This window comes from Eucyclogobius newberryi, unplaced genomic scaffold (genome assembly GCF_026437365.1).
Source record: "Eucyclogobius newberryi isolate DKJ021-1_F unplaced genomic scaffold, fEucNew1.0.hap1 SCAF_12, whole genome shotgun sequence".
In the NCBI taxonomy this organism is placed as follows: Eukaryota; Metazoa; Chordata; class Actinopteri; order Gobiiformes; family Gobiidae; genus Eucyclogobius; species Eucyclogobius newberryi.
The window spans coordinates 4,451,542-4,472,109 of NW_027315746.1; the positions used below are offsets into that span (position 1 = coordinate 4,451,542).

General features: G+C 46.5%; 1 protein-coding gene across 1 annotated transcript; it reads left to right on the forward strand.

The window, feature by feature from the left end:
- The first annotated feature begins 967 nt into the window (after window positions 1-967).
- LOC140355750 (protein NLRC3-like) lies at window positions 968-19,489 on the forward strand. Its single transcript, XM_072440407.1, has 7 exons — window positions 968-984; window positions 2,197-2,253; window positions 5,764-5,818; window positions 5,923-6,112; window positions 12,417-14,217; window positions 14,548-14,715; window positions 19,486-19,489. The coding sequence occupies exons 1-7, from the start codon at window positions 968-970 to the stop codon at window positions 19,487-19,489; spliced, it is 2,292 nt and encodes a 763-aa protein (XP_072296508.1).
- Window positions 19,490-20,568: the final 1,079 nt, after the last annotated feature.

The following is a 20,568-nucleotide window of genomic DNA, read 5'->3' on the forward strand; positions in this document are numbered from 1 at the left end:
ATAACATACAAAATGCTTTAGGAACATTGTTTTTTAAAATTGCTCCTCCAGAACTGAACCAGAATTAAACTGAGACCAAGTACAAACAGCTCTGACCATGAATCAAAACAGGTCTAAAGCAGAATTAAACAAGGACTAAACGTTGAACAAACCAGGTCTAAACTAGTGCTCACCAGAAATAAACCAGTCAGATTATTTGTATGTTTGGACGATGGGTTGTCGGCCGCATTATTTCACTTGGAGGAAACAAAAGCTAAAATAAGTCGCACAGAAAAGTAAAATCGATGGACAGAGGCAATAGATTAACTCGATCATTTATTTAGAGCTTCAATAGTCGTTTAAAATGATGTGGCTTCAGTTCCACATGAGTTCAAAGTCTCATTCAGCCCTGTTCAAAACTTGGGCTTTCGAGTCACATTAGAGTAAAAAAACAAACAAAGAATGAGTCCCAAAGCGTTGATTCACTCACGCTCCAATTATGTCAATGTGTGATGATCCCTCATATTATAGACTTTTTGACATAAGACACTCATTTTGCAGCAGTGATGAATGAGTCAAGTTCTGATACAGACTTTAAACTAAAGCTCCATCAGGATGATCTGAAGCAGCGTCTGGAGGAGGAGAACAAGCACAAATGAACTGTCTCATAATCCGTGTCAGTGTCTGGCTCTGAGAAAGATCAGAGAGTTGAAATAGATAAATACTAATATGAACCTGAAGATTCCAGAAGTCTGTGTGTCTGACCAGAGCTGCATCCGCCCTGGGACCAGGGGAACATGAGGTCGAGACCTGATCAGGACTTATCGTTGAACCATGTGACACAAGCTGTTGTTATGGAATAAATATGCATCATTGAGTAGATCTTTTATTTTTTTGTGTATTGATGTTATTTTCTCAATAAAATCAGTTATTATTTGGTTTGTGACACTGAACTATCTTACATGCATTACATGTATTTGACCACAAGATGGCGCAGTGGAGCAAGTGAAACACTTTGTGAGGCATCGACTCATGTATCGATACAATTGGCTGAAGCCTCAAATGGTTCATGGGGCTTCATTTGGCGTCACTATTTCTCACAACTTCAACCATTTTGTCTGACTGCGGCCGAGCGCTGCACGGCGGATGTGACGTCAGAGAGGGGCGAGGTCAGGTAAGGGAAAGCGGAGCCGTTTTATAGTGTGGCCCCTACGGCCCCTCTGTGGTGTGGCCCCTGTGTGTGGCCCCTGCGTGTGCGGCCCCTGCGTTTTGTGGCCCCTGCGTGTGGCCCCTGCGTGTGTGGCCCCTGCGTGTGGTATGGGACACATAATAAAGTAGAAACGCTCCGAGCTAAAGCGAGTGGAAGCCCAAGCCCCGCCCACTTCCGCTAACCTACCTGCGACATAAACTTGAACACCTGACGCAGTTTCTGCTCCGCTTTTATTTCACACTTTAGAGACATTTATAGAGTTTTAAGAAGCAGAAAAACCTCCTCAGACTGAGAAGTGAGACCAAGAAGCGACACAACGTGAGTGACTTTAATTCAAAGCCTCTTTTATATCTCTTTTATATCTTTTAATCCGGTTTTAGTCGTGTGCGTGTTTTTGGAGGAAAGTGAAAGTAAGAGAAATGTGAGTCACAAACTGACACTCGACAGATCTCGTGTTCTAAAACACAAATGTAAGAGTTTTAAAGAGCTTTAAAGAGTTTTAAAGAGCTTTAAAGAGTTTTAAAGAGTTTTAAAGAGTTTTAAAGAGTTTTAAAGAGCTTTTGTAACGTGGAAGTTTAACAGAGACAAACTGAGCTTTATCCTGGACTAATGCCACAGTCTGGGTTATTCTTATGGACGTCTCTTGTTCAGTTTGATCATTTTTCTAAAAGCCTCTCCAAATATATTAGAGCGTTTAAATCCATTGAGACGGAATGATCCTCATCAGAGTCAATTTATTCTAGATTTGATGATTATTGATGAGGTCAAACAAGTCATTTATTCACAAATGACTCACTGTGACTCTAGAGAGCAGCTTTATCACATCAAACTTTCTGACTCATAAAGTACATTTAATGTGACACAAACAGCCAGATGAAAGGCACTTTACGTTGTATTTAAATGACTTATTTCTATATGTGACCACTGTGTTTCCCATGAATAAAGGAAACTTTAGTGTGAGTAAAGTGAGCTCAGTCTCAGTCACTGTTTCCTGTGCTTTTCCTCAGGTCCATGATGAGTGACTCTGTGAAGGAGCCGCCTCCAGGGGGCAGCACTGATCCACCGTGAGTCTGACTCTTCACACTTTAGACAGTTACAGTTCAGTGAAGCAGCAGCAGCTTTAACAACAGCTGTGACTGTGTTTTACAGGTCCAGACCCAGGAATCTGTCCTTAAAGAGTGACCGCTCTAAAGATCCACCTCCAGCGTTTAAAGAACCAGGACCAGATTCAGAGTAAGACCCCAGAACCTTCTCATGTGCAGTTCAGAGTTCCTATAACCATAAGAGAGAGTGACACTTTTACTAAAAATGAATGTAATTTATGTCAAACTCTCATTATTGCTGTGTATTTAAGGTTAAAGGAATAAAGGAGGATTTTTCGCATGTGCACTCATCCCCTGCGGAGGCACATCAAAGCCTCGTTGCAACACGTGCGTTTGTTTATTAGCGCGACGGATCACATCGCGTCTCTCGTCTCCGTAGATTTCCGTCTCTTCTGAGCTCAAACTGTCTTTCTCTGTCTTAATGTTGTCCTCTACACGGAGGGAACTATATTACGATAGATCCATGCGCTTAGACACAGCGAAACGTGCTGCTGTCCTGGAGACGAGCCAGAAAGAGGCTGCAGGTGAGCAGTAGGTGCGTTTTATGATTGATACGTGGCAGGACTAATCGGCCGTCCACGCCACGAGGAAATGAGACTCAGATTTGGGCCAAAAAATCGTCCATTACGCCTTTAATTGAGGCATTTATAGTAAAAGTGCATGTGTTTTATTTGATGAGTTTATATTTCTGGAGGCTGTGGGGGGCGTGAACAAGATAAGATAAGATATAACTTTATTGTCCACACATGGGGAAATGTTGGTGTTACAACGCAGTAGATACAGGGGGAAAGGACAGATAACTTATAGGAAGTTTAAAAAACACTCTTAATAGAAGAACTCTTATGTACAAAAACAAAAACTCTTATTAACAAAACTCCTCTCATATCTTAATAGGGACTGGAGAGAAGAAAATAAAGATAAAATATAATAATAATACAAATAGAAATAGCTGGCATAAGACAAATAATACTAATAATAATGGTAAAGTAAACACTCTTATTTACATCAGTTATATGCACATGAATGACATTAATTACGTGTGAGTGTGACAGTAATTGCACATGAATATGACGGTATTGCACATGGTTAAGTCAGTATTGCACGTGTTCAGGGCTAGCACGTCTCCTTCACACAGCGAGGGTGGATCAGGCACTGAAGCTTCTCTCCAGAGTGGACAGAGTGTCCTGCTCATGGTCCAGCATAGATGTGAGTTTAGCCAGGACCCTTCTGTCCCCCACCTCCTGCACCGAGTCCAGAGCACAGCCCAGGACGGAGCTGGACGTCTTGATGACTTTGTCCAGCTTCTTCCTCTCCCTCTCTGTGATGCTGCTGCTCCAGCAGACCACACCTACAGGAGCTGATGCCACCACAGAGTCGTAGAAGGTCTTCAGGAGTGGCCCTGTCACTCCAAAAGACCTGAGTCTCCTCAGGAGGTAGAGCCGACTCTGGCTCTTCCTGTACAGTGCGTCTGTGTTATGAGTCCAGTCCAGTTTGTGGTTCAGATGAACACCCAGGTCCTTGTATGAGTCACTCTCTCAATGTCCCGTCCCTGGATGTTCACTGGTGAGGGGGCAGTGGGGTGGCCTCTGCGGAAGTCCACCACCATCTCCTTGGTCTTCCCCGTGTAGCATATGTGAGAATATGCCACTGGGCTAGATCAGAAGGTTCGACTCAGGGAGGTGCATGTAAGTAATAATACAAAAACCAGCGAATCAAAGTGCGGCTGTGCCTTATATATTTACAGTGACCAACATACCAATATTTACAATATATACAATCTGCAGATTTCCAATGGTATACTGAAGCGTATTACAATTTCTGGTGGTATCAATAACAATCCAAGTTTCAATCATGTTCAGTGCAAGACATCCAAGGTAGAAAGCACACACACTCATAGTAACACTTGCACATCTCAATGAAAATAGTACAAATGTCCATAAAAGAAGCAACCGAGTTCTTGTATTGTCCAAAAATATAGCGCTGTGACTGAGGGGAGAGTTCGCAAGGTGTGTGGTGTCTTTCGGGTGGGAGTGGACGGCTGAATCAGCCCCTACCATACCGCAGGTGGCTCATGTTGGAAAGTTTGTAGTTTTGTAATGTTCAGTGTTCAGTTCTGGTTCTGGGTCCAGGCTGGTCTCGGCTCTCCATCAAGTTAATCCTTCGTTCTGGTACCCCACTGGGCACACCTGGTACCCCACTGGGCACACCTGGTACCCCACTGGGCACACCTGGCCTGCGATCAATAAACAGGTCCATCAGTGTAATACCCAACATTTAGCTAGCTTCTAGGTTCTTTGGTTCATCTCTTTAAATTACAAGTAATGCAGTAAATACTTATTACATTCAGTTGTACAAATACATTTAAATAAACACTTGAATAAATACCTGTTTAGATAAATAATCTGTTGGCACGGCAATGAATATATATATATCAATAATCAAAGCAATATGCATCACACCAAGAAGACACAGACAGACAACTCAGACAGACTCACCAAATTCCACGTTTTCCTGCGCGCTACGAGTCCAGCATCAGCGGCGGTTGATAAAGCGTCTATTAACATACACGAGTTTAAAACCGGCGACATTTAAGATGATTAAAAAGCGGATGTTTGTTGCAAAGCGTACCTGGTTCAGCCGTCCTGTCGCCTCTCCCGACCCCGTGCCCGGAGAGGCACACAGGAAGCTGATATTGAACCGGCAAGCGCGTGATTGGCTAAAGTGACGCAGTGCGTGCGTGACGCGCAACATACGTAAACCACGTGACAAGAAGGGGTATTGGGAGTTGTAGTTTTTTTCCTATTTGCAATAAAAGTACACCCGCGTTGATGAGGAGGTGGTTCCGCTGACACCAGTCCACAAAGTCCTGCTCCAGTCCTCTGTACTCCGCATCATCGTCGTCCGTGATGAGTCCGATGATGGCAGAGTGGTCAGAGAACTTCTGCAGGACACAGCTGTCCGTGTCATGTCTGAAGTCTGCAGTGTAGAGGGTGAAGAGAAAGGGCGCGAGGACAGTGCCCTGGGGCGCCCCCACACTGCAGGTCCGAGTGTCAGACACACAGTCCCGGGCTCTCACTAACAATCCCCTAAAGGGATCGCAGCAGAAACAGTTTGAGAAGCTCTGGTGTATGGACTGGATGGTTAGAACCTTCTGCAGTTTATTCTGTGACTGAGCTGATGTTTCCAGGTCCAGACAGAGCCACCTGTCCTTAAAGAGTGACCGCTCCAGACGTCAACCTCCAGCGTTTAAAGAACCAGGACCAGATTCAGAGTAAGTCCCAGAAGAACCTTCTCCAAATCCTGTTTCTTTAAAGACGTTTTTCTCAACATCCGTCGCTCCCGTCGTTCCCATCGCTCCTGTCGCTCCCGTCGCTCCTGTCGCTCCTGTCGCTCCCGTCGGGGGTTTGTTGGCTCTGATGTTCTGCAGTGGACAGAGTGTAATGTTGTATCATTGGTTTGTTTGTCCCACAGAGAGGAGAGCGCAGAGGGCCCCAGAGGAGACTGTGACCTGGACTCTGTTTTCAAGGTTTGTACCAAAAGCGTCACATGGTCAGAAACATTTAGAGGAGATTCCACCTGCAGAGTGGATCCCAGGGCCTGACCTGCTCCTCTGTGTTCTCTGTGTTTCAGCGTCTGGAGGAGCAGGTCCTGGATTATGTCAAACAGCAGCTGCAGAGGCTCCACAGGCTCCTGGCCTCAGATTACCCAGAATGCTCTGGGAGTGAGGAGGAGGAGTCGAGCAGAGAGGCGGTTCTGAACATCACCCTGGACTTCCTGAGGAGGATGGACCAGGAGCAGCTGCTCCAGCGTCTGCAGAACAGTAAAGCCACGTTTACACTGATGCTAACTTATATGTGGAGCCTTAGCAACACAAAGCTAGCAAAGCACGTTAGCAACACAAAGCTAGCAAAGCACGTTAGCAACACAAAGCAGGCAAAGCACGTTAGCAACACAAAGCTAGCAAAGCACGTTAGCCACACAAAGCAGGCAAAGCAACAGCTGTTTTCTGTTTGTCGCAGCACGGCACTCTGCGTAGAGGCTTTGCACTGAAGTCAAACATTTTGGGGGCTGAGTACCCAAGTACTGAGAGTGGCTTATGCACTTGGTTTTCAGCTCATTTGTTATTTCGAGCCTTTGAACCTATTTTAAAAGGTATAATTCAGGTTTTATATTAGATTTTGTATTTGTTATATTTGTGTAACGTCTGCTGCTCAGCGCCCTGAGCATGGAGCAAACCGTTCCAAAGAACTCTAAACCGGTCTGAGGGGCCGGGGCCAGTCCAAACGTGGCTTAAGAACTCTGTGAAGGTGTGAGGGTCTTGAGTCCAGCTACAACAGAGTGTGGCAGCCCCTCACAGTTAAAGCTCCTTTAAAGTGGAGCTAACCTAAATCAAACACTGTTCTAGTCCCTGTGGTGTTTGAAGTGTCTATAATCCCTCAGAGCGGGGACTTTACTCACCTGAAAGCAGCACGTGTCGTGAGACAAACTAGCTTTAGATATTAGGTTTTGTCACGGCGGAGCAGCCGAACAGTCCACCAGAGGCATCAGGACCCTCTGTGTGTTGGACAGTCAGGTGACCAGAGGGGCGGAGCTCCAAATGCACCATTCTTCTGTTGTAATACGAATATGAAAACTATTTACCTTTGGTTTCATCAAAACAATTAGAAATATACACGATCTACATGTCACACTCAACATTTCATAATGTATCTAGGGATGTGTACCGCTACAACGGACCGGTTCTGGACTCATAAAAAAATATAGCACTCACATACTATATCCTTTTTGTTCTAGAATCTAAACCATCTTAAACCTTCCATTGATCGCGAAATTTGCGCTGGACGTAAACACTGCCATGCGCCGCCGTCAATAGCGCACACGGACCCTAATTAGTGACGCACGCGTCTTCCGGGCAGAAGTTAAAGCCGGTGAAATAAGTTTAAAGATGCGAGAGACGGGAGCGCCTGGTACGTGTCGAGCTGCAGAACCGTGTGTCCACATGTGAACATTGAAGTGAAGCCGGTGAGATCGCTGGCTTTATCTGAACTGTTTAAGCTGTGGTCGCCGCGTGCCATGTTGTGATGGTTAAAGGGGCGGGGTCAGCTTGGTCTTGTCTGGGTTGTGCTTTGGTCTTTGTGTAAATATGAATGAAATAACTTAAGTGTTATGTTGTGGTGAGATGTATTTGGCATTAAGTAAATACAAAGGAAAGTCAAAGTAATATTGCTTAATTGCTGCATTCATTAATTGGAGTTTATATTTTGTATTTGTATTCTACAGTTGTTAAATCTGGTCTGGTGTTTAATGCTGCTAATATGATGTATTATTTTGATGTGTTGTGTAAAATATTTTCATATTCTACTTTTGATACTGCTAAGTTGATGCTTTATAGTGATTCAAGTTGACTTTTATACTAGTTTTTATAACTCTGTTATTTTACACTGTTATTTAATTATTTACACTGGTGTTTTGTCTGTTTAAAGGTTTTTACCTGACTTTTGATGCCAATGGATCTGTAACATTAAAGATGGAAATGTGTCTAAAGGCAAAACATTGTATCAGATGAAACAGCTGCTTTGACCCTTGACCCCGACTGACCCTGTCAACAATACTCAACATGCTCTTGTTCCTCAAGTAAAACACATGAATGTGTGTTAACTGTTAGTTAAGCTATAGTTTAGCAGCTAGCTCGTAGCTAGTAGCTTGTGATTTGTAAGTTGTAACTTCTGTTAAAAACAGTGAATAAACCAGACAAGTTGAGTTTATTTCAATCTGCAGTTAAGCCTTGTGTTTGATAGTCGTCCTTGTTCAAGTGTCTTCAACATAATTAAGCCAAGTAGCTTGTGTTATGCTGTTATAACATTATGCAAATATGGGATGGTTTAGGTCCGGACCTAATGAGTCCGGACCTAAACCTAAAGCTCTGGATTTGAATCCGGACTTGAACCTGAACGTGGGTTTAGGTCTGCATCCCTAAATGCAACGTATAAATTATGAGTTGTTACATAAAGGAACTCACCACAAGTAATAACTTGTTGTTGGTGTTATTCCTCATTCGTCCTGGAGTGTTCCATTGTAGAAAAAGATTCAATTGTAATCATCTGGAAAAACGAGACGTTTGGCCTGTCTTCTGTGCACTGCATTGGATAGAATATTCTGTCCAATGCAGTAAAGAAAACTGTAAAGAGCGTGACATAGAAGAGACTAAACAGCCACTTCACAAGAGGCTTTATCAGCACAGAAGACACTGGAGTTCAGGACCACAGAGCGCCGTGCATCTTCATCTTAAAGCCACAAACCACTTTATCAAAGACAGTGAGGAGAAGATTCTGAGCAGGAGAAAAGATGGTTTGAATTAAAGAGGCTATTTTTGTTTTAAAAAAAACACCATCATTAAATAGGAACAAGTTTTAAGATTCAACTTTCCTGTTGTTTGTATTGGAATCTTGAATCCCTGGAGAGGTCGACGCCCAGAGCATTCTGATGCTAATCAGGTCCTCAGGGAAGAGAAAGAGAGTGAGCCAGGGACAATAGGAGGCTGAAACTAGGCATGTGTACCGCTACGACGGACCGGATCCGGACTTGTAAAAACGTTTCGGTTCAGGTCCAAAAAAACCGAAACCCCGGTGATTCGGTTCTGGACTCATTAAAAATCTACCACTCACATTCTATATCCTTTACGTTCTAGAATCTAAACCATCTGAAACCTTCCATAGATCGAACGTAAACACTGACATCGCTGTCAATGACCCGGAGCATCAGCGACGCACGCGTTTTCCGTGCGGCAGAAGTTGAAGCCGGCGCAATGAGTTTAAAGACGCGAGAGACCGAACATTCAGGAAGATCGCTGGCTTAATTGAATCGTTTGAAGCCGCCGCGTGCGTCGCCGCTTGTGCCGCTCCGTGAGTTAGTTTAAGACGTTAAAGGAGCGGGTTGTGCTTTGGTTTGGGTGTAAATATTGTAACTTCTCGCTCAGGTCAGTAATGCTGTTTTAGTGCTCAACAGTTGTCACTTTATTTCTTGAACAGAGTTGGTTACTGTTGGCCGTAACCATGGTGATGGAACAGGAACATCAAAAACCACCCCGTCTCCTGAGCCGCTCTTAGCTCCGCCCCAGAGACCGCGCTACAATATGAATAAAATAACTATTATGTTGTGGTGTGATGCAGCATTTATTTAGGTGGGTTAATGTGCCAGATACATATATTATATTATATATAAGTAAATACTAAGTAATATTGTTTAATTGCTGGATTAATTAATTGGAGCTTATATTTTGTAATAGTATTTGTATTCTACAGTTGTTAAATATGGTCTTGTGTTTAATGCTGTTAATATGATGTATTGTGTGTAGTGTAAAATATTTTCATATTCTATTTTTGATACTGCTCAGTTGATTGATTTATAGTGGTTCTAGTCGACTGTTATGCTAGTTTTTGAAGGTTTTTACATGACTTTGATGCCAATGGATCTGCAAAATTAAAGAGTGGAAATGTATCTAAAGCATTAAACTTCAGGTGTGGGAACAGCCCAGTCAAACCAGTGATACACTTAGTACAAACACAGTATCAGCTGAAACAGCTGCCCTAATACCAATACTCAACATGCTCTTGTTCGGACGTTGTTCCTCTTGTAAAACACATGAATGTGTGTTAGTTAGCAGCTTGTGATTTGAAGTTGTAACTTCTGTTAATAAACAGTGAATAAACCAGATAAATTGAGTTTATTTCAGTGCAGTTAAGCCTTGTGTTTGATAGTCGTCCTTGTTCAAGTGTTTTCAACTTAATTAAGCCAAGTAGCTTGTGTTATGCTGTTATAACATTATGCAAATATGGCATGAGTTCAGCCGGACTCATTAGGTCCAGACCTGAACCTAAACCTCTGGATTTGAATCCGGACTTGAACCTGAACGTGGGTTTAGGTCTGCATCACTACTGATAGTCCATTAAAGGACTGATTGTAAACAAAGAGGCTAGTTTGATAGAAAACAAAGAGGTTTAGTTTCTGTTGAAACCAATAACACCTTTTCATTAGGAGGTCCCGCCCAGTGGGCAGGGCCTACCCAGAGTAGGATAAATATCTCTTTGGAACGATTGGACATAAAGTCTCTGACCCATTTGATAATGCCTCCATTAACACCGAGGTCCATGAGCCTGTTCAGTCAAATATGTACACGCATAGAACTGAAAGCTGATGTAAAGTCCACAAAGAGGATTCTAGCATAATGGTCAGGGGCCTGAAGGTGCTTTGCTAAGGTCTTATATAGAGTGATGGCTGCATCTTCTGTACTTCTGACTTTCATATGCAAACTGTTAGATGTCCAAACAGTTGGATATAGACGACATGATGTTTTTACTCACAGTTTGCTCCACACTCTTACATCAAATGAAGGTAAGTGTTACTGGGTGAAAATCATTCAGTTCAGATGCTCCAGGTTTTTAGGTACAGGTGTGACCGGTGTATTTTGCCTTCTCGTTTTTTTCAATGATTCACGGAGGCGGCTGGTTTGGTCTGACAGCAGTTTATTATCTGCACAAGATAAAACAAGAGTGAATTGGCTTTTCAGTGGACATTCACCATGTTCTCTGTCATCTGCGGAGACAGCGGTTTGTTAGCCGCTAACTAGCTCGTTAGAAAAACACGGTCAAATCATATATACTGCGAGTTTACGTCAGCAGAAGACGGTAAAAATAAGATAAATACAACACTCATACAATTACTAGTTTAGCTGCACAATGACTACACATGAATGAATTACACATTTTATCCACTCCAATTCATGGACATGTTATCTCGTCTTGAGTCCTCCATTACAGTGAGGAGAGCTCTAGAGAGTTCTCGCGATATCAGTACAGGTACAAGTGTAGGTACAAACAGGTACCAGAAGATGGCAGTGCGCCTTAATATGCTGGGATTTAACGCGCTCATATCAACTATGTTACATAGGCACAAGGAAGAAGATTTGATGCTGAAGCACAAATCTACACACCTTTTTCAGTGTTCTCGCTGAGGGGTTTTATCATGGCGGGGCGCCATGCCAAAAAGATACTGCGAGTTTTTTATATAACGCGATCATATAGTTAAGAAAGGTACACTCGATAACAGACGACTTCCATTCTGGTCCCAAATGTTTATTTGGCTCCTGTTCTGCGAGAGCGTCTGTGGCAGTCGTGGGTGAAAGTGATGGACCTGTTTTCTCACACACAGACACACAAAAACGGGATAGTGACAATTCACGAACGTAAATTTCAATTGACCGAGGTCCTATAGCTAATATTCAGGTATGAAAAGGGTGATCTTAATAGGATATTAAGATCACAAGCGCCGTAGGACTTTTTGCTCGCGCTGCCTACGGCGCTAGTACGGTTTGTCCCACCGACATCCTTCAACCTCAGCCCAGCGAGAACATTGCTTTTTACTGACTGAACTAGTCTATTGTAAGTCTATTTTATTACCTAAATTATACTTGCATATCAGCATTAAATGTCAGGTGATTAGCTACAGCTGCTATTGGCTGAAAAGGACTTGACCAGAGCTCTCTTATCTGGATTCAAATGTTTCTGCTGTTTCAAAGTGTGCGAGTTATAACTGCGAGGGTAAAAGAAGTAACAAAACCAAGATGTTCAATGGTGAAAATAAAGTTTGTTCAATAAAAAGGAACACAAAGGTAAATGAACAAACACAAACATGACTAAGAAAATAAGTTAAGTGTCTCTAAAAGGTACGAGTCACAGGACAAACAAAACAAAGGCCCATGAACAGAATCAAAGTGACAACTTAAAAGGAGACACATAACAAACAAACAAACTACAAATGTCTCAAAACACAAAGTCAGGCACTACCACCACAGCCCTGATGAACGAGAAGACAAATGGCCTTGTGCAGCTGCAACACGTGTCTTTAAATACTGGGAGTCGCTGCAGGTGAAGACTGTGGATTGGCCCATCAACCAGAGGAAACAGGAAGTAGAAAAAGGAAACCAACTTGTCCCTTGTTACAGCCGTGTTGGGAAGGGAACATTTACAGTCAAACACACAACAGGGAGGACGGGGGCCGTAAGAGTGGGTTTAATTTCAGAAAATCTCCAGAGCTCTCTCTGCTCTAACTGAACCCAGTGTGTCCAGTTACACGTCTGATGCAGATTTCTCTTTTTACAGGTCTGTGTTCTAAGGTTCAGGGAGAAGTGAAGACTTGTCTGGTACAGAAGTTCAGCCGTGTGTGTGAGGGCATCGCTAAAGAAGGAAACTCCTCTGAACTGAAGCAGATCTTCACAGAGCTGTACATCACAGAGGGAGAGGCCACAGAGCAACATGAGGTCAGACACATCGAGACCAGGAAACCGGCCTCTGCAGAGACCGCCATCAAGTGTGAAGACATGTTTAAACTCCCAATCAGAGAAGAACCAATGAGAGCACAGACAAAGGGAGCAATCAGAGTCGTGCTGACGAAGGGCGTGGCCGGCGTGGGGAAAACAGTGCTGACTCAGAAGTTCAGTCTGGACTGGGCTGAAGGTAGGACCAACCAGGAGCTCCAGCTACTGTTCCCGTTCACTTTCAGAGAGCTCAATGTGCTCAGAGACACACAGTTCAGCCTGGTGGAGCTGCTGCACCACTTCTTCAGTCCATCCAACGCTCTCTGCAGCTTCCAACAGCTCCAGGTGCTCTTCATCTTTGACGGTCTAGACGAGTGCAGACTTCCTCTGGACTTCAGCCAAACCCGGGTCCTGAGTGACCCCACACAGTCCGTCTCAGTGGACGTGCTGCTGGTAAACCTCATCAGGGGGAGCCTGCTTCCCTCCGCTCTTCTCTGGATAACCACGCGCCCCGCAGCGGCCAATCAGATCCCTGCTGAGTGCATCTCCATGGTGACAGAGGTGCGAGGGTTCGCCGACCCGCAGAAGGAGAAATACTTCAGGAAGAGGTTCAGAGACGAGCGGCAGGTCAAACTTGTTCTCTCCCACATCAAGAGCTTCCGCAGCCTCCACATCATGTGTCACATCCCGGTCTTCTGCTGGATCCTCTCCACAGTTATACAGAAGCTTCTGGAACAAACAGAGGAACCAGAGCTGCCACGGACTCTCACACAGATGTACGTCCACTTCCTGGTGGTGCAGGCCAAAGTAAAGAACATCAAGTATCACCAAGGATCAGGGACAGACCTTCACTGGACTCCAGAGACCAGGGAGATGGTGAAGTCTCTGGGAAAAGTGGCCTTTGAGCAGCTGCAGAAAGGAAACCTGATCTTCTACGAGAGAGACCTGAGCGAGTGTGGGCTGGACGCTGCAGCGGCCTCAGTGTACTCTGGAGTGTTCACACAGGTATTTAGAGAGGAGCCAGGCCTGTACCAGGACAAGGTCTACTGCTTCATCCATCTGAGTGTGCAGGAGTTTCTGGCTGCTCTTTACGTCCATCAGACCTTCTTCAGCTCTGGAGAGAATCTGCTGTCACCATCAAACTCCTCTGAAAAAGCCTTCTACAGCTCTGCCGTGGACCAAGCCTTACAGAGTCCAAACGGACACCTGGACCTGTTCCTGCGCTTCCTCCTGGGCCTGTCTCTGCCGACCAATCAGAGCCTGCTGCAGGGTTTGCTGACCCACACAGGAAGTGGCTCTCAGACCAATCAAGAGACAGTAAAATACCTCAAACAGAAGCTCAATGATGAGGGTCTGTCTACAGAGAGAAGCCTGAACCTGTTCCACTGTCTGAACGAGCTGAGCGACCACAGTCTGGTGCAGGACATCCAAAACACCCTGAGAGAAGGACGCCTGAAGGCTGTTAAACTGTCTCCTGCTCAGTGGTCAGCTTTGGCCTTTCTCTTACTGTCTACAGACTCAGACCTGGAGGAGTTTGACCTGAGGAAATACTGTCCCTCAGAGAAGACTCTACTGAATCTGCTGCCGGTCGTCAAGGCCGCCACCAAAGCCATGTGAGTACAAACTACACTGTGGAAGAGTGGTTCGCACTCTCAACTCAAAGTGTACCCTAAATCCAAATAGCAGAACATTCCAGGGTGATGTGTCCAACAAGAGCAGCTATAATGTGAAAACACTGGTACATAAACATGTCCTCGAAGCCATATAATCCTAAAGTTCAACTACACACAGACGTACATAAGACTCTCATGTGCTTTGGTCCACTTCCTCCAGCGGCGTCACAGAAGCACAGATCAGACTGACATCGCCCAAACGGACCTCATAGTTGACACTTTGTTCACGATCAGGTGTGAGTGCGCTCTAATATCCCTCTCTGTCCTCAGTCTGTCCGGCTGTAACCTGACAAACAGCATCTGTGGTCCTCTGGCCTCAGTCCTCAGCTCCTCCAGTCTCACACACCTCGACCTGAGTCAAAATGACCTCCAGGACTCAGGAGTGGAGCTGCTGTGTGATGGACTGAAGAGCGCCCCCTGCAGACTGGAGACTCTCAGGTGAGACACTCCCATCATGCGCTCTGCCCCTTGTGTCCACATGAGTGTAATGCAGTGTGTCATAAGGCGCTGGTACAGCTGGCAGCCCGGTGTAAACGCTCTCTCTTCTTTCTCACACTTATTGTGCTTTATCTCCTATATTTTGTAAATTTAATTAGTATATTTTTTCTATTTTACTGTAGGATAGGGACACGCGCTGGAATAGTTTTTTAATTCAACTGTTTTTGACTTTTTTCGGCTGGATTTGAGCGTTTTTCGTTGCGTTCGTTGTGTTGTTGTGACGTGAGCTAGCTCCGAGCGAGCCCACCAGCCCCCCCGCGCCCTCCGGCCGCGCTAAAGTACGGCGTGTCGTCGGTACACGTTTATATACACGTTTATATGAAAGAGGAACTTCACGAACTTCACGGACACGCACTGGAATCGCTTCAAATTAACTTGTTTTGACTTTATTCGGCTGGATTGAGTGTTTTCGTCGTGTCGTTGCGATGTGTCTTGGCTCTGAGTCCCCCGGCTCCGGCCCCGCCCCCCGCCCGGCGCCGTACCGCGTTTACACAAAGGAGGAACTCATGAAACTGCGGAGAGGTCACGTTATCCCGGCGGACATCCTAAGGAAAACACAACGAGGCAGACGGGCTGGACGTAAACTCCGAGAGAAGAGAGGGACAAACAGGAAGTCGGTTCCCGCCGTAGTCATGGGTAACGTGAGGTCCCTTCAAAATAAAATGACGGAAATAGCGAGCCTCATGCGGTCCCAGAGGATTTATAGGGACAGCAGCGTCTTGATTTTCACAGAGACGTGGTTAACAGCAGAAATGCCAGACTCTATTGTAGGTTTGGACAATTTTCATCTGCTGCGGGCGGACAGAACGAGAGAATGCTTGAAGAAAAGAGGAGGCGGTTTGGCGGTGTATGTGAACACGAGCTGGTCCAAACCCGAACACTGCACAGTGAAGGAGCAGCTATGTAACAAGGATATTGAACTATTGGCTATTGGCATGAGGCCATACTATCTGCCCCGGGAGTTCTCACATGTGATTTTGATCGCAGTCTATGTGGCCCCGTCTGCCAATGCTGAAAATGCTTGTGAAGCACTGCTCTCCTGCACTTGTAGGCTGCAAACACAGCATCCACAGGCTCTCTTCCTCATCTCTGGTGACTTTAACCACGCTTCTCCCTCTTCTGTCCTACCAACATACACCCAGTATGTTACCTGCCCCACCAGAAACAATAGAACATTGGACTTGTTTTTTGCCAACACCAAGGAGGCTTATTCCTCTTCCCCCCTCCCTCCCCTGGGCAGCTCGGACCACAACCTTGTACATCTGAGGCCTGTGTATGAACCCATCGTGCGCAAGCAGCCTGTGGTGTCCCGTGAGGTGAGGATGTGGTCTGCTGAGAGCGAGGAGGCTCTGAGGGACTGCTTCAGCACCACTGTCTGGACTGAGCTTTATGACCCACATGGGGAGGATATCAACACCATCACAGAGTGCATCACGGACTACATCAACTTCTGTTTTGAGAACATTGTTCCCTCCCGGACGGTGCGGTGTTTTCCAAACAACAAGCCATGGATTAACCGTGAACTGAAGGCTCTGCTGAAGGAGAAGAAGAGAGCCTTCAGGTCAGGGAACAAGGAGGAGCTGAGGACTGTGCAGAAGGAGCTGAGGAGTAAGATCAGGCAGGCTGAGGCCGGCTACAAGAGGAGGATGGAGGAGCAGCTGCAGCAAAAGAACATTCAGGGAGTGTGGAGGAGCTTGAAAACCATCTCGGGCTTCAAAATCCCCCCTGCCCAGACAGAGGGGGATCTACAGTGGGTGAATGATTTAAATGCTCACTTCTTGAGGTTTGATCGGTCACCCGCCCCTCCCCCTGCACAGCTGCATGCTCCCTCTTCCACAGCTGGACAATGCCCTGCATCTGTTCCTCTTCGCTTATCTGCCCCGGACCATCAGCTCCCCACTTCGCCTGGACTCACCCATCCCCCCAGCACACGGTCCCCCTGCCAACCACTGACTGTCACAGCAGCACAGGTGAGGAGTGAGCTGAAGAGGATTAAAGTGAGGAAGGCAGCAGGACCTGATGGCATCAGCCCCAGGCTCCTTAAGTCCTGCGCAGATGAACTGTGTGGAGTTATGGAGCATGTCTTCAACATGAGCCTGAAGCTGAGGGTGGTACCACAGGTCTGGAAGACCTCCTGTCTGGTACCTGTGCCTAAGACACCGCGCCCCAAAGACCTCAACAGCTTCAGGCCAGTGGCTCTCACGTCCCACCTGATGAAGACACTGGAGCGGCTAGTCCTGGACCACCTCCGCTCCACCGTGAGCTCAGCCATGGACCCGCTGCAGTTTGCATATCGGTCTGGCATCGGAGTGGAGGACGCCGTCATCTCCCTGCTGCACCGCTCTCTCTCTCACCTGGAAAAGCCTGGCAGCTCTGTGAGGATCCTGTTCTTCGATCTCTCCAGTGCCTTCAACACCATCCAGCCGCTGCTCCTGAGGGACAAGCTGGAGACGGCTGGTGTGGAGTATGACCTGGCAGAGTGGATCCTGGACTACCTCACAGACCGACCCCAGTTTGTGAGAGCCCGGAACTGTGTGTCTGACACTCGGACCTGCAGTGTGGGGGCGCCCCAGGGCACTGTCCTCGCGCCCTTTCTCTTCACCCTTTACACTGCAGACTTCAGACATGACACGGACAGCTGTGTCCTGCAGAAGTTCTCTGACGACTCTGCCATCATCGGACTCATCACGGACGACGATGACGCGGAGTACAGAGGACTGGCGCAGGACTTTGTGGACTGGTGTCAGCGGAACCACCTCCTCATCAACGCGGGGAAGACCAAGGAGATGGTGGTGGATTTCCGCAGACGCCACCCCACTGCCCCCTCACCAGTGAACATCCAGGGACGGGACATTGAGAGAGTGGACTCATACAAGTACCTGGGTGTTCATCTGAACCACAAACTGGACTGGACTCATAACACAGACGCACTGTATAGGAAGAGCCAGAGTCGGCTCTACCTCCTGAGGAGACTCAGGTCTTTTGGAGTGACAGGGCCACTCCTGAAGACCTTCTATGACTCTGTGGTGGCATCAGCCCTCCTGTACGGTGTGGCCTGCTGGAGCAGCAGCATCACAGAGAGGGAGAGGAGGAAGCTGGACAGAGTCATCAAGAAGTCCAGCTCCGTCCTGGGCTGTGCTCTGGACTCGGTGCAGGAGGTGGGGGACAGGAGGGTCCTGGCTAGATTCACATCTATGCTGGACCATGAGTGTCACCCCCTGCAGGACACTCTCTCCGCTCTGAAGAGCAGCTTCAGTGAGAGACTGATCCACCCTCGATGTGCGAAGGAAAGGTTCCGTAGGTCTTTCCTTCCTGCTGCTGTCAGACTTTATAACAAAAACTGTTAGTCAGACTTTATAACAGTCTGACTAACAGTTATAAAGTCTGACTTTATAACTAACAGTTATAAAGTCTGACTGTTAGTCAGACTTTATAACAAAAACTGTTAGTCCTGAACACTCACAATACTGACCTAACCTAATACTGATGTGCAATTCTGTCATATGTGCAATTGCTGTTGGAATTCATGTGCAATCTATGTGCTGTCGTGACACATATTCATGTGCAATTACTGTCGTGATCACATGCAATGGTATTTATGTATTTATTTATTTATTTGTCTATGGGAGTTTTTATTTATTTATAGGAGATCTTCTACTGAAAGTGTTTTTCAGACTTCCTATAAGTGATCTGTTCTTCTGTATCTACCTCTGTATCTACCTGCGTTGCACCAATGAAATTTCCCCATGTGGGACAATAAAGGAATATCTTATCTTATCTTTAGGCTGTCTGGATGTCTGGTCTCAGAAAGGGGCGGGGCTGATCTGGCCTCAGCTCTAAGCTCCACCCACTGCCATCTAAGAGAGTTAGACCTGAGCTACAACCATCCAGGACCCTCAGCAGAGAGACTGACCGCGCTACGGGACGATCCACACTGCCCCCTGCAGTCTGTCAGGTGAGACCACACTGCCCCCTGCAGTCAGTCAGGTGAGACCACACTGCCCCCTGCAGGCTGTCAGGTGAGACCACACTGCCCCCTGCAGTCTGTCAGGTGAGACCACACTGCCCCCTGCAGTCTGTCGGGTGAGACCACACTGCCCCCTACAGTCTGTCAGGTGAGACCACTGCCCCCTGCCGTCCGTCAGGTGAGACCACACTGCCCCCTACAGTCTGTCAGGTGAGACCACACTGCCCCCTACAGTCTGTCAGGTGAGACCACTGCCCCCTGCCGTCCGTCAGGTGAGACCACACTGCCCCCTACAGTCTGTCAGGTGAGACCCAAGGCCCCAGCAGCCAAGATGGCCGCCCATTCAAGTCAATGAGAGCTGCTCAGTAGCGCATGTCGCCAGTTAGCCTTTAGCTCTTCAGACACTGCAGCCCAGAAGTGACGTAGGTCTGCGTCCGGTTTGCATACCATGTGATTGTACTGACCAATCAGAGAGAGTTACTAGAGCAGCGCAGAGCACAGTGTGAGATAAAGCCAAATATTAAACAACTGGTTTTAAGAAACTTTTTCACTGTCAATGGAAATAATTCTGGTCCTTATTAAGTACATGGACTGTTTGATCTAACATTGATTTCTTAAATTACGGATTTTTAATCATATAATTCTACATGTCAAATGTATTCAGATGACATGTTTATCTACATGCAAAACATGCTTAAGTCATGATTAAGTCCGTATTTAGGTTTCTTGTCTGTGTAATACAGATAACGACACTGATGGACACGAAACGTAACATCCATTAGTTTATACTTGGCAAAACATTCCATTTCCAGAGCATTTATTACGTGATTTAGTTTTTCAGGCAGAAACATTTCAAGACATCGCTTCTGAGTCGTAGAGTGGTCATTAGGTCAGTTATTAAACTCATAGATTCATAGTTTTACGCCTGTAGCTCATTCGTGGCATTTGGGCTCCCCACGGCATCTCGGCCCGTTCTCTTCACCTACACGCGCTCTGATTGGTCTAGACGGTCATGAGCTGGGCTAGAGCGGCGCGCTAGAGCGTAGCTGAAATTAACATCTTAAAATGTGTTTTAAAGACAACTGAAGAATCTTAAAAGTAGAAAAAGTCTATGAGCCATAAATAGTTAAGAATTGCCGCTATATCCGACTTTTCTGAAAGCTCTAGGTGCTCTTTCAGCCGAACACGAGCAGTTTTTAGTTACATTGCGCTCTAGGGAAAAAAAGCTTTCTGGACGCACGATTTCTTTGGCTGCAGTACCAATGGAGTGGCCACTGGGGGAGTCTGCGACATGCTGCGGCGAGCCACACCCTATCCAGATATTATAATAGATCCATGGTGAGACCACACTGCCCCCTGCAGTCTGTCAGGTGAGACCACACTGCCCCCTACAGTCTGTCAGGTGAGACCACACTGCCCCCTACAGTCTGTCAGGTGAGACTACACTGCCCCCTACAGTCTGTCAGGTGAGACCACACTGCCCCCTGCAGTCTGTCAGGTGAGACCACACTGCCCCCTATAGTCTGTCAGGTGAGACCACACTGCCCCCTACAGTCTGTCAGGTGAGACCACACTGCCCCCTGCAGTCTGTCAGGTGAGACCACACTGCCCCCTGCAGTCTGTCAGGTGAGACCACACTGCCCCCTACAGTGTGTCAGGTGAGACCACACTGCCCCCTACAGTCTGTCAGGTGAGACCACACTGCCCCCTACAGTCTGTCAGGTGGGACCACACTGCCCCCTACAGTCTGTCAGGTGAGACCACACTGCCCCCTACAGTCTGTCAGGTGAGACCACACTGCCCCCTACAGTCTGTAAGGTGAGGGT